At 39.2% G+C, this 16,438-nt stretch overlaps 1 protein-coding gene across 7 annotated transcripts in view; it reads right to left on the bottom strand.

The window, feature by feature from the left end:
* The window catches only part of MTUS1 (microtubule associated scaffold protein 1), a 152,291-nt gene that overhangs the window by 58,254 nt on the left and 77,599 nt on the right, over window positions 1–16,438 (bottom strand). For 5 of the 7 annotated variants that reach the window (XM_036838475.1, XM_036838477.1, XM_036838478.1 and 2 more), the window contains 2 exons: window positions 7,280–7,414; window positions 4,936–4,974 (listed from right to left, as the gene is read on the bottom strand). In XM_036838475.1, the coding sequence (XP_036694370.1) occupies window positions 4,936–4,974; window positions 7,280–7,414 (174 nt within the window). Of the gene's footprint in view, window positions 1–4,935; window positions 4,975–7,279; window positions 7,415–14,421; window positions 14,627–16,438 lie in introns of those variants that run through there. The other 2 variants (XM_036838481.1, XM_036838480.1) reach the window with 2 other exon arrangements.

Raw genomic sequence — 16,438 nt, 5'->3', positions numbered from 1 at the left:
AGATTTACTAAACAATCCATACTTTTCCCTGATTTGAACACTAAATTTAACACATGCCAAAACAGCATTTGCTTTTTTTTTTTTTTTTTTTTTTTTTAATTTTTTTATAGCTACTTTATTTATTTATTTATTTATTTTTGGCTGTGTTGGGTCCTCGGTTCGTGCGAGGGCTTTCTCTAGTTACGGCAAGTGGGGGCCACTCTTCATCGCGGTGCGCGGGCCCCTCACTATCGCGGCCCCTCCCGCCGCGGGGCACAGGCTCCAGACGCGCAGGCTCAGTAGCTGTGGCTCACGGGCCCAGCTGCTCCGCGGCATGTGGGATCCTCCCAGACCAGGGCCCGAACCCGTGTCCCCTGCATTAGCAGGCAGATTCTCAACCACTGCGCCACCAGGGAAGCCCCAGCATTTGCTTTTTAAGTGTGAGAGGAAAGTTATAATCATAAACCAACACAGAGAGACAGTCTCACCCCTACTCTCCCCGGAGAAAGCACTGGTCACACCGGTATTACCTCTTCAGAGCAGGTGTGCAACTCTCAACCATCTCCCAACACTTGGAAGAGGGGGTACAGAAAGCAACCCTATCCTCCTGTGCTGGATTTAGTGGTGGGGAAGGAAGGAGCAGTGCATTTCCTACTTTCCAGGGCAGACACCACAGCACCTGAGACTGATGATCTTGTGTCAAAAAAAATCAAGGGGCACGATAAATACAACTCTGGTGCTCTGGTATTCCTAAGAGCTTTCATGTGTGGTAGAACCATGGCAATAATAGTAATGGTATGTGTGGCATCTTCCTTATAAACAGTAAGCCAAGTTTTATTTAGAGCCAATGTTGGCTAGACTCTTACAGCACCATAATCTTCAAATAAATTACAACAGCTAGACCCCATGAGGATGGTTCTTGACTTTCACTGGTTTTTCCTGCTTGAAAGATTTAAAATAATTCAGCCTCCTGGAAAAGAGCGCCAGAAGTAAAGCCACTGGAACCATAAGAACAATGAAAAGGATTATCCTCATCACTGCCCCCAGTAGCAGAAGCAGCTATCATTGGAGAGCTTTTTATATAACAACTCTGTGACGTCAAAATTACTTCTATACTGGGATTTTTTCCCAAAATATTCTCACGTTTCCAAATGAGAAATCTGAGGCTTTGGAGAGGCTTAGCAACTAGCCCAAGGTCAGGACACAAGTGGAATGCGGCAATCCCAAGATTTCAACCAATAGTCAATGCCTGAAAAGTTCATCCTCCTTCTGTTCCTCTTCATTGTCTTACGAGATAATGGAACTGTCTTTGCAATTACTGATTAAAGGTTAAAACTAAAACAATGATACAGAATTTTCAACTATTAAACTAGTCAAATTAAAAAAATTAATAATACCCAACGTCGACCAGAGTATGGTGATGCCAGCACTCTTTTATGTTGTCAGTCATTGTATAAATGGATATGAAGCTTTGGGAAAGCAATTTGGTTGAATGAAGTGGCTATAAATATGCATATGTTTTGATTTGTTTATACTACTTTTAAGAATCTATCACAAAAAAACTTCCCTAAACTTTGAAGGTGATAACTGTAAAGATGTTCATCAGAGAATCATTTGTGAATGTGATACAGAAGCACCTCAAATATTAGAGGAGTAGTTAAATGCTGCTGCATATGCTAAATGCAATAGTCATTAAAGAGTGATTACTTATGTTAAGTGACAACAGGATATAAAGTTATCTGAATTTTATTTAAAATCACAAATTAAAAAAAACTAAAGGGTGATTTCTAAACCTCTACATGCTAAACTTTTTAGAACTTAGCAAATCACTAAAAAGTGATTATTGTACTCTAATGAAAACATATGAAGTTGGTCAACTTTAATCTCCATCAGTTTGTTACTTAAAAAAAAATAAAACCTATCTGAAAGCCACAAAATTTAATGCTCAGAGGAACATGTTTGTATGTGGAGGCAACGTCTTCTGTACCATCTAAAAGATGACCATTGCAAGCAGAATATAAAGAAAGCCAAGGTGCTTTGCAGTCATGGGCTATCAGAGCGGGGAGAAACCTTAGTGATCAATCATTTCAATTTGTCATTTTGGTAACCTTACCTATCAAGGGTCACTGATATGTTGAGGGTCAGTGATGGGCTTTGGAAACAAGATATCATGTCAGTCCCACAAGGTGCCAAAGGAAAATACCTAATGCTAATAGTTTTTCTGTGTGTAGAAAGAAGATATATATTGGAGATTATTTGTACTATGCCTGTGAAAACAAATATCCTTCACAATATTTCATATAATCATACACTTGAGACATGAATTAAGACTGCCTTTCCAAGTTTCATAAAACAGGCATATTAGACTTATTTAACCAGCCCCTTTACTGTGACCAATATCAATGGCAGCTTCCAAAGCACAGAAATGTCACAGACAAATACTTCCCCCCAAAACTGCAAAACTTGTATTTTGAAAACTACAAAAAAATTGTTGCAAGAAATTAAAGGAGACCTAACTAAAAAGGAAGCCATCCTACACTCATGAATCAAAATATTTCATATTGTAAAGATGGCAATACTCCAGAAATTCATCTACAGATTCAATGCAATCTCTATCAAACTCCTAGCTGACTTTTTTATGGAAATTGACAAGTTGACCCTAAAGTTCACATGGAAATTCAAGGGACTCAGAATAGCCAAAACAATCTTGAAAAAGAAGAACAAATTAGAGGACTCACACTTCCTGATTTCAGAACTTATTACACCACAGTAATCAAAACAATGTGGCATTGACACACAGATCCATGAAAAGAGAGTCCAGAAACACAGCCTCACATTTACAGCCAACTGTTTTTAACAAAGGTGACAAGACGTTCCAATGGATGAAAGAATAGTGTTTTCAACAAATGGTACTGGGACAGCAGGAAATCTACATGCAGAAGAATTAAGTTGGATCCCCTACTTCACATCAAATGCAAAAATTAACTCAAAAATGGATCAAAGACCCAAGTGTAAGAGCTAAAAGTATAAAACTCTTAGAAGAAAACATAGGCATAAGTCTTTATGACCTTGTATCTAAGCAATGGCTTCTCAGATATAATGCCAAATAGATACACAACATAAGAAAAAAATAGATAAACTGGATCTCATGAAAATTAAAAATATGCCTTAAAAGGTACTATCAAAAAGCGAAAAGACAGCCTACAGAATGGGAGAAAATTATTTGCAAATCATATCTGATAAGGGCCTAATATTCAGAATATATAAAGAACTCCTAAAATTCAACAATAATAATACAAATAATTTTAAAATAGGCAAAGGATTTGAATAAATGTTTCCCCAAAGAAGGTATACAAATGGCCAATAAGCTTCTGAAAGGTGCTCAACATCTGATGAGCCATCAGAGAAATGCAAGCTGAAAACACAATGAGATACCACTTCATACCCATTAGAATGGCTATAATAAAAAAGGCAGACAAAAGCAAGTGCTGACAAGGATGTGGAGAAACTAGACCCCTCATACATTGCTGGTGGAAATGTAAAATGGTGCAGCCACTTTGGAAGACACTCTGGAAGTTTCTCAGTTAAACACAGAATTATCATATCATCTAGCTTTCAGATAAAGGTTATCTGATTTTCTAACATACAGTCGTTTATAGCATACTAGTTATCCTTTTCGCCTAAATATTAGGATGCGCTGGAAATTTAAAATGAAAGAAAATGAAAATCTCAGTGTGCAGAATAGTTCTTTTGGCTTTTAAAATTAGTTTGGTAAAGATATATGTTCAAACTCAGGCTCTTGGGAACCTTTAGAACTTAAATCGCTCTGCATGGCTGGGCCCCCTCTAGCTTTAAGAGCCTATAATAGGTCACACTTCCCTGCCTTATTAAGCTAAGGAAACCAAACATGTCTTGGGAGCCTCAAGGATATTAATTATTCCATATTTAAGGTTACCCACCCCATTTTCTTTAATTACTATCTATATACAGGGGGTCACAAATTTATACTTCCTGCCCAGCCTTCCCTCACTAGATCATAGCCTTTAACCAGGTCTCTCATAGGAACAAGTAACCCTCCTTCCTAAAACTTATTGCAATTGTGATTTTATATTTGTTTGTGCAGTCCTTTGACTTTCCTGTAAGCTTTCTGAGACAAGGTCCTTGCTCGTTTTGGGCAAACCTTTATATCCTTAGCAGCCAACACTGTCACGATGCACGATAATCTGTAGTCAGTGTGTTATAGTAATACCCTTCTCCCCTTTGATTTGCTGTTCTAATCCTCAGTGGATTTAGAAGCCATACAACTGTCCTATAACCGCATATTAAAGAAGAGAGTTCAAGTAGTGGATGGGGACCTAAGCAGCTATAGAGAAAATATAGAAACTTCTATATTTTAATGAATCTTCTATGGCTTCTCAAGACACAAAGTTTTTTGATTTCCAGTTGACGTTCAAAGGTTCAGTGAGTGAGGCTGCAGGCTGTCTTAAGAGATGGATGTGACTTTGTTCAATAGAAGTATAAAAAAGAAAAGAAAAATGTTAAATGGCTGAACTATTAAAGGTGTTAAAACCCGATCTTGAGATTATTTAGCAATTAAAGACTATTCAATTTTTAAATAGCCTATTTCTTGTATAAAAAAAAATATATTCTCTACATCTCCACATTTTAACTATTAAATATGCTCCATATTTGAAAAAAAATCATTATTTAAAAAACAAATTATCTGTGATTAATAAAACGTCCTTCTGCATCAGATGGCTTGGCAATTGTGCCCACCAAGTTTTAACCCTATGCTGATCAAGGTCATAAGCAGTTATGTTTATGCTACAAACCTGAAATTATATTTATAAGCACACTAGTGAAAAAATCACTGCAAATACACTTGAATACTTGTAATGATAATATAACTTTACAAAAAGATTCTTTTTCTCCATCCATATTTAAGGTGTCACTTACCCGCATTCAAAGCTGTATATAGACCTTTTCTTGAAGGACCTAAAATAGAAATATTTATGTTTTATAGAAAATATCATACAAAAATAAACCATTTAAAAACTAAGGTTTTTTTTTTCCAAAAACAATCCATTAACACCTAAATTTTAGGTTCCAGATGGGAAATTCCACTGAGATTTAATCAACTTTACTGAGTTTATACTTAGAATATCTAAGGATAAAATATTCCAAATAACATCAAAATAGTAGTTTAAGGGTGATATTATTCATTGTCAAAATTAAATATGCTAGGACAAACTACAGTATTTTTTCAGTTCAAGAACTGCTGAAATTCAAATTTTAACAGTACTAAATTTATACATGTATTACACACTTTATGCTATTCCACTGCTGACAGAGCAAAAAGGCCCAGACTACAAAACACAGCTACTAGGGTGTGATTTCTAAAATTGCCAAGTATTAAATCCAGTTCTCTTGCTATTCAGCTATGAAGGAAAACATACTTAAGCTTTTCCTCCAAACTGATACAATATAAAATACAACCAGGGGAATTCTTTCACAATGTATATGTGTATTAAATCAAATATAATTTTAATTGTCAATTATACATCAATAAAGCTGAAAAATAAATTCAACCAGGAGTGGTAACAGGTACAGAGCTACAAAGATAAGCCACTAGAAGACTATGAGCACGTCTTCCTGACGTGACAGAGTCATTTCTAGGGCAAGTCACCTGCAGATTATTTAGTTAGAACAGCTGCCACATTCTGTGGAATTTTACAGAGATGACAATCTCTTAAAATATGTGGCTGTTATAAATGGACAGCATTGATTCCCAGTCGAGTAAAACCTCTGTGATACAAAAGCTTACAAATTCAATGGCAAGACATTTTAGAATACTGGGGTTCTCTGTTCTGCAAATGTATCAGAGAAATCATGCCGTTCTAACTCTCTGAAAGTTATCTTAGTATCAAAGTTCGACATTTCTTTCCAGTTACTGGTGTATGTGTATCATCATCAATAAAAACCATAGATTCATATACTGATGTCATCCCACCGAGGGGTAAATTTGATGCATCAGAAATTTGTTTAAAACCCTGGAAGATGAGAACCTGCTGGTACCCAGAAGAATCTTTTTGCCAATATCTATGCCTATTCTCTCTTGAATTCAGTAGAAAAGAAAGTGTTGATAAACATTCACTAGGTAATTAACCTCAAGTTACCACGTGATCCTTTACATACATATGTAACACATACACACAAATGTTGAGAAGGACACAGAGCAACAGACACACACTGCTTTGAGAGACTAACACATTTCTGGAAAGTTATTTAGTAATATGATAATTTCACAAAGATTCACACAGTTTAACCCAGTGGTTCCTCTTTTAGGAATACCCCACGGAAGTAACTAGAACCTGAAGCAATGAACAGTATTCACATTCAAAGATGTTCATCTCAGTATCACATGCCATAGTGAAAGTCAGAAATTGTCCAGGAACCAGGGAATTGGAAAACAGGAGACTATTTCATAGCCATTTAAAATGAAGACACTCTCATGATATACTATTAAATTAATAAACAGCAAGACACAAGAGAATGTACATATTATGCCCTGAGTTTTCTTGAAACAAAAACAAAGCTATTATATATGCAGAGGGAAAGAAAAGGAGGAAAGGCAACAGTTATTCATGGTTGATGGGATGAAGGAGGACGCTGTAGGTTTCTGCGCTTTTTAAACCCTCTAATATAAATATGCATCACATATTACAGCTCAAGCTTCTCATTCACAATTATTCTTTCAGTTAAGCAATCTTTCAATTCACTAAGCAACAACTGCTAATGTGCTTCAGCTCCACTGTGATAAAGTTGCATGAAAACATTCCATATGAAGTATATACCACATATGTTGTAAACTTGAAAGTTAACCTTCATAGCTGTAGCAATCACGAAGTGAGCGATACAGAGAAGAAGAGATAAAGAACATGGGGGTGGGGCGCAGGGGGACATGGTTGGACCCAAAGTGTGAAGTAAACCATGCATTTCTATCTCATTATTCTAGATCACCACCTTCGCATAATTTAACTCCAGAAGTTTCATTTATTTTCACCTTATACCTTTGCTCTATCTGCTGATTTATATGTATCAAGTTTTAGCTATAGGACCTACAGACTCTCAGAACAAGAATAGCTCCATCAGTGTAAAAATGTATTATGTCTTTATTCACCAGACTTTTTGTAAATAAATATTCAATATACCATGAACCTAAATGCCAAAATTTAACCTCCTATAAGCCAAGGACTTAAAAAGCCTTGCCCTCCTCTTCTCTCCACAGTGAGGTCCATACCTTTTGGAGGAGTTTTTAGTAAGTGCGCATGAGCTCGGGGTACCAAAGGCTTCAAATATAAGGATCCTGAGGAACCATTCTGAAATGCTGGTTTTGGAGGTTTTTCCTCATATTTGATGACAGCGTTATTACCAGCTGGAATAGAACAGAAAAGTACATTTTATTTTACAGATAAACACAGTATGAGTCTTCCACGACCTATCTTTCCTCTTTGAATCAACAAGTGCTCACTAAGCACCTACCACGTGCCAGTCGTTACTGTATGTTGGGAATACAAAGATGGATAATCGGTAGTTCCCGTCCTCAGGGATGCAGGGTGAACGGTAACCATGGTGACCGTACATCCTGGCACAGCCCAAGTTTATGCCTCTTGTCCAGGACAGCTTCCATCCCAGATAAAAGTCGGGAGATATTTTGGTACCCTTGCGGGTCCTGGAACCAATCCCCTGTGGGTACCAGGGGACGACTATAATGTACAAGCTCCTTGGTAGCTGAAAGATGAGATCTGGTTCTGATCCTTCTCTGCCACTGCAAGAAGCTGAAACTCCAACATCTGCCCTAGAACAAAGGCACCTAAGCCCCAAAGCTAAAATATAAAAGGGAATTCCACCTAAATAATAAAAACCATCTTTTACATTACACGTAAACCTTCCCTCTCTCACTCACACAGGAATCATCTCTGGGGGGAAAAAAAGTTTCCAGGCACTAAAAGAATTGAAGAAAGGACTTTTGGAAGTCCTTTTGGAAGAAAGGACTTTTTGAAGAAAGCACAATTGTGCTTAGGCTGTGGTATAATTCTGAGTCCACGACAGTTAACTAGGCAAAGGGGGCTCCCACAGAAGCAGACCTACACTATTTCCTGGGAAAAGGTCAGAGTGAAGGTGAGCAAATACTATATTTTAGGTATAATATGTCAACGGGTCCTGGAAAGGGCATCTGCTATTTTGCTAGTCTCTGATTTTGCTTCTCTTTCCTCACTGGGAATCTAAAGACAATCCTAGCATATCAAAAGACAGTGACACTTTGAAATAAAGAACACAGCTTTAAAAAAATAGTGATAATTTGTAACTTGTTGATTTTCTACCAGAAGGAAAATCTGAAACCACAGAGAAACATTTAGACAAAGCCTTCTGTAGATGTCTTGCTTACTCTTGTTTCTTCTTTTGCCCAATAATGACTGAAGCCCTCGGCATCAAAAAACTCAATATCTTTCAGTTGCATAAGACAACTATGTAGACTATATAAACCTATATATGTTTATATAGGTTCTTTGTAAACTGCGAATTTCCTCTTTACATTTATGGCTTCTCACTGGATTAAAAAAAAATAATAACCCAATTCTTCTACTGTATCCTTAAGATTTGTATGGGACAGGGGAAAGGCAGAGGGAAAAGAAAGAGCAGGGCCTGTGTCCTGTGCTCTGAATTCAAAACGAGAATGCATTTTCACATTATATTTTTGCTAAAGGTGTGTCGGGTCCATAACAAGGTCCTATGAAATAGTGTTACCGGCTCTGGTACAGTTGAGAGGATTCTGTATTGGGAATTTAACCAGCATCACCATCACTTATTGCACTGTTTTCGGCTGAGGGTATCTACATTTTAAAATCTCCTAAGGGTCCAAAACCTTAAACGAAAGGCTTGAAAAGAAAAAAATAGTACCCTCATGTAAAGATAACAACATAGAAAGCTGTTTCAAATTTTATTAAGTGGTAACAAAAAAGGAGGGTGAGGAGAGCAGCAGCAGTGATCTAATTAAAGACTTAAAAAATCAGTATTTCCTTATCATTCTAAACGTCTCCTTTTTTTTTTTTTTTTTTTTTTTCCTTTCCTTCTCCTGTCTGTGTTGGGTCCTCGTTTCTGCGCGAGGGCCCTCTCCGGTTGCGGCGAGCGAGGGCCACTCCTCATCGCGGTGCGCGGGCCTCTAACTACCGCGGCCTCTCTTGCTGCGGAGCACAGGCTCCAGACGCGCAGGCTCAGTAGTTGTGGCTCACGGGCCCAGCTGCTCCGCGGCATGTGGGATCCTCCCCGACCAGGGCTCGAACCCGTGTCCCCTGCATTGGCAGGCGGACTCTCAACCGCTGCGCCACCAGGAAAGCCCTAAACGTCTCCTTTTAGTTCTCCATAATTGAGTAATCTTTGAAAAAGTACAGTGTCCAGAAGCTTAGCTCCTACGAGGAATTTTAACAGCACTGCTTGGCTCTTCCTAAGAGATTATCATGTTATACACAACACTGAAGAGTGTAAACACAGCACTTTGCCCTTTTCTCTCCATAACTCGGGAGGAAAAAATCCTAACAAGAATACTTTGAAAGTTTTATGGTTCTCTATTCCCATAAAAGTTAACCTTTTTATCTATCTCCCCTTGCTAACCACACAAACCACTAGTATGTTTATGTCACCATATACTTACTGGGCCAGAGGGAAATCTGGAGGTTCATTCATTCTCACTACCTGGTTTCCAGGCTTAATTTCCCCTCCACCAACCCAGATTGGATTTTTTATAATTTTTTTCTAAATAATCTTCAACACCCAATTCTAACCATCCAATTCCATTCTAATAATCAACACTTAATAATCACATATTTCTTTATTACCAACCTTGATCCCTTTCTTCACCTCACATTTCTAGAAAGGGGTGAGTTGTCAACATTATTTACAAATATTTATAAATTTGAAGACAGCTAGAAATTTTTCTCTAGGCTAAACTGTCCCAACTCCTACAGCAGTGCTTACAGATGTCACATTTAAACCTTGTAAAGACATGCTGTCATTCTCCCCTGATCTACGTCAAGTCCCCCTACAAGGGGCCACCTATTAGTTCTTCCTGTGCCAGATAACACTTCCAATATTAGGCCAAATCCACACAGAGCCTTCCCTCCTGCTGACAAGTTTCTGCCAATTTCCTATCCTTCTTTCCAATTCCCTCTTTCCCCAGAACCTGGAGACGTGGTTTCTCCCAAGTTGACAGGGAGCTAACGTAAATGATAAATACTGAAGATACTACTACTATAAAATTCAACATAACTTTTTAAAGGATGGATGGGGAATGACTTCAGAGTCTTAAAGAAATGGAACCAAAATGTCATAGAGCAGGTTTTTTAGATTTTCATGTAAAATGGTAGAGGGTTTCAATCAACATTTCAACTTATGCTAAATCAAAATCCAAGAAAGGAAGTACATGATGTTATTAGTCTCAACCATGTATTATAACAATCTGGGGACTTCCCTGGTGGCGCAGAGGTTAAGAATCCGCCTGCCAATGCAGGGGACACGGGTTCGAGCCCTGGTCTGGGAAGATTCCACATGTCGCGGAGCAACTAAGCCCATGCGCCACAACTACTGAGCCTGCGCTCTAGAGCCCGCGAGTCACAACTACTGAGCCTGCGTGCCTAGAGCCTGGGCTCCACAACAAGAGAAGCCACCGCAACGAGAAGCCCACGCACCGCAACGAAGAGTAGCCCCCGCTCGCCACAACTAGAGAAAGTCCGTGCGCAGCAACTAAGACCCAACGCGGCCAAAAATAAATAATAAATAAATAAATTTATTTTTAAAAACTTATAAATAAAATAAAATAATCTGGATTTGAGTCTTACCTTTCTTGACATATTTAAAAAATTATACTCAGCAGCAAATAAGTCACCTACATAGATTTTGAAAAACTGAATTGAGTTTAATTTACAGACCTATTATGAATCTGTATGATCCTAAATCCACGCTTTTCATTTCTAAGCTTTAAACACAAAGACCTTCAGTTTCCAAAGGACTCAGTGAAAGGATTTCTCGCTAAGGCAAAAGACACATTTCTCACGAGGCACAATATTCCTGTCTTGTTGGCTCTGTCACACTGAGAACGGAGGTGCTGTCCTGGAAACAAACTGTCTCACTGCCGCCCTTCTCGCATCAATTTGTTACACGCGAGGGTCAAAATCCATATTTCAAGGATAAAATGAGTTTGACCCAGGGTACAAACACACACACACATTTGCATTTATATGTGACATATATACACATATATATATACACACATATGCACACGCTCATATAAACACACACACACACTCTCTCTCTGATCATCTATTATACACACTTCCCCCTTCATTCTTCCCCGCTTTACTAATGGTGGAGACAAAGTGTGCTGAGCAGCACACAGTTTTATGACCAACACTCCCACATCCTTGGGTTTCTAAAGGCTCTGCTCTAGGCTGACCCTAACTTGAAGGAGGTACTTTACTACGAGGCGTGGTGCCCTTCAAGTATTTCTCCTGCCCTCTATTTCAGTTCCTATGGGGCAGCCGGCTGGGATCCTGACGATATCTAAATGTTCTCTCTTCTAGAGTTATTATACGCAAATGATAAACTCTTCAGTGGCACAAGCTCCAATATAATAAGAGAAGCACGTTAGCTTCAAGGAATGGAATGGAATGGAATAGAACCTACAATATGTGAGTTCTGGTCCTGAATGGGCCACTGCCTAGCTGTGCTGAATCACTTCACCTCTCTATGCATGAGAGGGTTTGAACACCAAGTGTGGAAACAGACAGCGCATATGGTGTCACAGGGTCCCCACTCACTGATTATGGTGCTCGGTCCTACTGAGGCCGAACACACCCTCAGAATTCTCCTAAACCCAGTGGTTCAGGAGGTACAACCACTCCGTGATGGCTGGTTTGTACAATCAATGTGTGAAATCCCACAAGCGGTTGCCCACGTCTCAGCCAGTTCTAACATACAGTTTTAAAACTGCCCCCATGCCGTTGTCATCCTCGGTCCTAGCTGCCTCGATTAAGCCAGAATAATAGATGCTCTGGAATCCTTCTTTTTCATTTCCCCACGGTCAAAGTGCGGTTCAAGTGAAATGACAGATGACTGAGTCTACAGAGAAAATGAAGAGAGATGCTCAGAGCAGCCCAAGCAGGAGAAAAGATTTTCCTGTTAGAGAAAGGCTTCTCGCTGTTCCAGACTTCTATTTGCAAACTAACACTTCACACTACACTCTAGCACCTAGTCAACACTGGTTTTTGTTTTGTTTAACAAATATGTATATACACACACACGGAGCCAACGTTCTGCTCATTTCCTGAACTTTCCGTGAATCAGCTTAACACTCCCCACTCTGCCAGATCATCTGCCACCTGGCTTAAAATCAAATCACTGCTTAAGTCTAAGCTTTCAAATTCCAAAAGCAAAATTACCCAACCCTGTAATAACAAGAATGTCTCATATATATCCTAGAAAAACATTAAAAGAATGAAAACGAAATTAATACCAGTCTGGATAATAGTATTTTCTTATTAAATAGTCCATTCAGACGTGCGTAAGTACTGAGCATGTTTTGCAATATGGGGTCAGAGTAGGTACCGCCTGTCTTTCACCCCTTCCTCACCCCCTGCAGGCCTCACTAGTCAAGCACACATTTTTGCTCTGAACCTGGAAGCAGCCAGAAAACCTTTCAACACTGTTCTCCAGGTGATTCTCACCAACTGATCAGTGTTGGCAGGCGACACAATACCTACTTGCCATCCTGCAATGAGGACGGGACTGAAGGTGAATAAGACTAATCCTTCTATCACCTTGATCCCTTTGACTCAAAACACCCTCCTTCCAAACTGTTAGGCACCAACTTATTGTTGTGAAGAAAATAAAGGTGGTCAGAAACCTTTGCTGCTGCAAGGATTTTGAAGATGATCTAAGCCTCCCTGCCCGTTCACCAGGTGAGAACACTGAGGTTGAGAGAGTGTAAGATTGTCCAACGTCAGTGACTTAGTAAGACTAGCTAGGACTGAGTCCGAGTTGAACACCCTTTTCTATTGTATCACACTGTTGATGCCAGGGCTGGCCGTGAAGGTGAGGGAAGAGAAAGCTCCGTTTCTTCAGTTAACCTCCGCCTGTTCTCTCAGACGGTGCAAGGAGCTTTGGTGTGCATCCTTTTATTTCCCCTCACCACCTGTCTCTCAAAAATAAATATGCTTATGTTTTTGTGGCCAAACTGGTAGGAGTAGGAAGTGCTTGGACTTCCTATTTGCTAATACGGCAAAATTACAAGCTCTCCTGAGACCTTCTTCTACACTCACACAAAGGTCCTCAAACCTTCAACTCTTTTCAAGATATATATATATCTATATATAGATAGATATATAGATATATCTATATATCTATCTATATATAGATATATCTATATAAACATTTTTATCCAATGATCTTAAAGACTGGACCTTAGCTATCTGAGTCTGGAAGAGCTTACAACAATTAACCTCTAAAAATGAGCACATTTGATATAGAAACTACTGTGCAATGTTTCATGCTAATATTAAAAAAAATCAATACTGTAACTTTAAAATTTTCTATGCTGAAAAGAACACACACAAAGAACCTGCTGAAACCCCCAAATAAGAAAGATTTATTGTCTTATATATCTTGATTCAGTCACTTTAAAACTTGGTCATGTTATTTCTATAGCATCCCTAAGCACGGAGAACCAGATGCTAATTTCACAACAGCACTCTGCAGTCTCAAAAGTGATTACACCGACAGCATCGCGTCACAAAGAAAGGAATGGACAAAGCAAGAAAACATGTTTTAAAATCGTTCAAAGGCTTAACCCAATATGAATTTAAAACACTGATCAAAAGATTAAGTTATTTCCTAACAGGACCCATCATTATCAGAAATAGGAAAACTGCAGCTCAAAATGATTTTTTTTCATGTTTTAAGGTAATCTTTAAAAAGTGCACGTTTTAAATATTTTTAGATATAATGTGAGTAAAATAAAATGTGATGTTTTCATTTTAATTCTAGGAAAGCATTCTTCTATCCTCGTACAACGATTAGGTACACACACAAAAACAACCAGTTATTTAATCAAAAATGAGACCATTAACTAGGCTTTTATAAAATAATTTCATGTGCAACGAACTTCGACAACGCTGCTGAATTATATTTAGTCCGAGTCTCAAAACACATAAAACACACAATAAATTGGTAGACAGAATCATTCACAACTTAAATATAAACATGCCCAAGAAATACAATTAACAAATGACAAGTTATAAAGATAGCAATCAAGAGATGCTAAATCAATTTATTGAATAAAATTTAAACATGCTTACAAAGAAAGAATCAAACCAGAAATCGTCGACCTACTTCTTTTCCCAGTAAACGTGGCTAACAAAGGAACTATACAAAGGCTGTAGGATCCCAGAACCAGCAGAGTCAATAAGGTAGCATCATAGTGCCTCTCTGAGCCAGTCGGTGGGGTGAGTGTAGAATTGATAAATATTTTCGAAGAAGTATCCGTTTCTGTACAACTGCGAAATCCTCCTGGTATAGTCATTTAAAAGGATCAAAGCAAGCTTAGGCAGGAAAAACTGCAGCCATGTTCACTCTCCTATCCCTCATGCTTGCTCTCAGTGAATTAGAATGGAGAAGGAAAAAAATCTGTAAGCTCCAAGGCACTACACAGAACAGATTAAACCAGCTAGCAAATCCAACTAAGAAAGAGACATTGATTTGAATGCTTCATCTGCGACAGAGACGCACAGCCCCTAGACAGGCTCTGTGGGTACACGGGAAGCCCCTTTGTTAAAAGACAAAAAGGAAGGGACAAAAGCATTTGACACCCTCCTTAGGAGTGTCAGACACGGTCCTGAATGGGGCCACCGCAACATGGCCGTCGGCAGGGACGCTGGGCAGCGGCTCCACGGGACGTGCCTCCTGCCAGGGCCACGAGTGCCAGCGCTACACAGCCCTCCAGCCCCCGAGAGCACCTTGGTGCTTCCGTCTCGGCAGAATGTTTTCAAAACTTCCCATTACAAACAGGGAACGCTGCAAGTGAAATGACCTTAAAAGAATACACGCGTGAATTACCTTTTCAAATCATCAAGAATCAACGGATACATGCAAACCCTTCTGATCTTATGCCACAACTTCAAAATTCAAATCATAAGCGGATAACAGTCCCGTTTAATTTCAAGTAACAAACTTCAGTGCTCCTACAGGTCCCGTATACAGCTGACTCTCAGAGGAGACCAGCTTCTGCTGCTAAGTGCCCTCTCGGAAACGTGCTCATTAATCTGGTCACTAATTCAGTGCCTTACCCTCCACAAACACATCCTCAATTCTGTCACATGTTGGCTGAGTGCCTGCCCTTGGACCAGCGACAACCTCTCTGGGCCTCAATTACCTTGCATATAGAATGAGGGTAACAGAAGTTATTTGCGAGGAAATGAAAGAAAGAATGTATGGTAACCCTACACAGTGCCCCACACCCAGAAGGTTCATAACCATGACTCCACTTTGTCCCTGCCCCCTCACCGGAAAGAAGAAACCGATCCCCCCTTAAAGCAGAGAGAACTCCCCTCCTCCCCACCACTCCCTTATATCTTGTTTTATCTGATATTCTAGTTATCCACGTAAATATCTTCTTTCTCAACTACCTTTTAGAATAGGGACCATTTCTTTGATATCTCATACCCTTCACAGCACCTACAGTGGTGCCTGTACACAGCAGACACTCCAAAATTGTTCAAATTAGTTAATCCATAAGTTTTGTGAAAGAAATTAAAAAGGAAATGAGCAAATAAAGACTAAGGCCAAATACATCTTTTGAACGAAAGGGATAACTCAATTCACTCATTTTATACACAGCAAAACTGAATTCACACTAACTGAAAACCCCCAAAGTATACCCCGTTTAAATTACTTAAAACTAGGCTTGAAGTTATAATATACTACTCTCTTTTTTTAAATTCATTCATTCATTTAAATTTATTTAAATTTATTTATTTATTTATTGGCTGTGTTGGGTCTTCGTTTCTGTGCGAGGGCTTTCTCCAGTTGCGGCAAGTGGGGGTCACTCTTCATCGCCGTGCGCGGGCCTCTCATGCTGCGGAACACAGGCTCCAGACGCGCAGGCTCAGTAATTGTGGCTCACAGGCCTAGTTGCTCCGCGGCATGTGGGATCTTCCCAGACCAGGGCTCGAACCCGTGTTCCCTGCATTGGCAGGCAGATTCTCAACCACTGCGCCACCAGGGAAGCCCTATACTACTCTTAATACACTGAATCTAGCATCCAAAGTTTAAGATTAGAAAAAACACATGTACAAAATATAGCCGCTTACAAAATAAACGAAACTGAAGTTATCTTTTTTTCTGATTTCCA

This window comes from Balaenoptera musculus, chromosome 21, assembly GCF_009873245.2.
Source record: "Balaenoptera musculus isolate JJ_BM4_2016_0621 chromosome 21, mBalMus1.pri.v3, whole genome shotgun sequence".
Taxonomy (NCBI): Eukaryota; Metazoa; Chordata; class Mammalia; order Artiodactyla; family Balaenopteridae; genus Balaenoptera; species Balaenoptera musculus.
The sequence above is the reverse complement of the archived record's forward strand: the minus strand, read 5'-3'. Positions and strand labels throughout refer to the sequence as shown.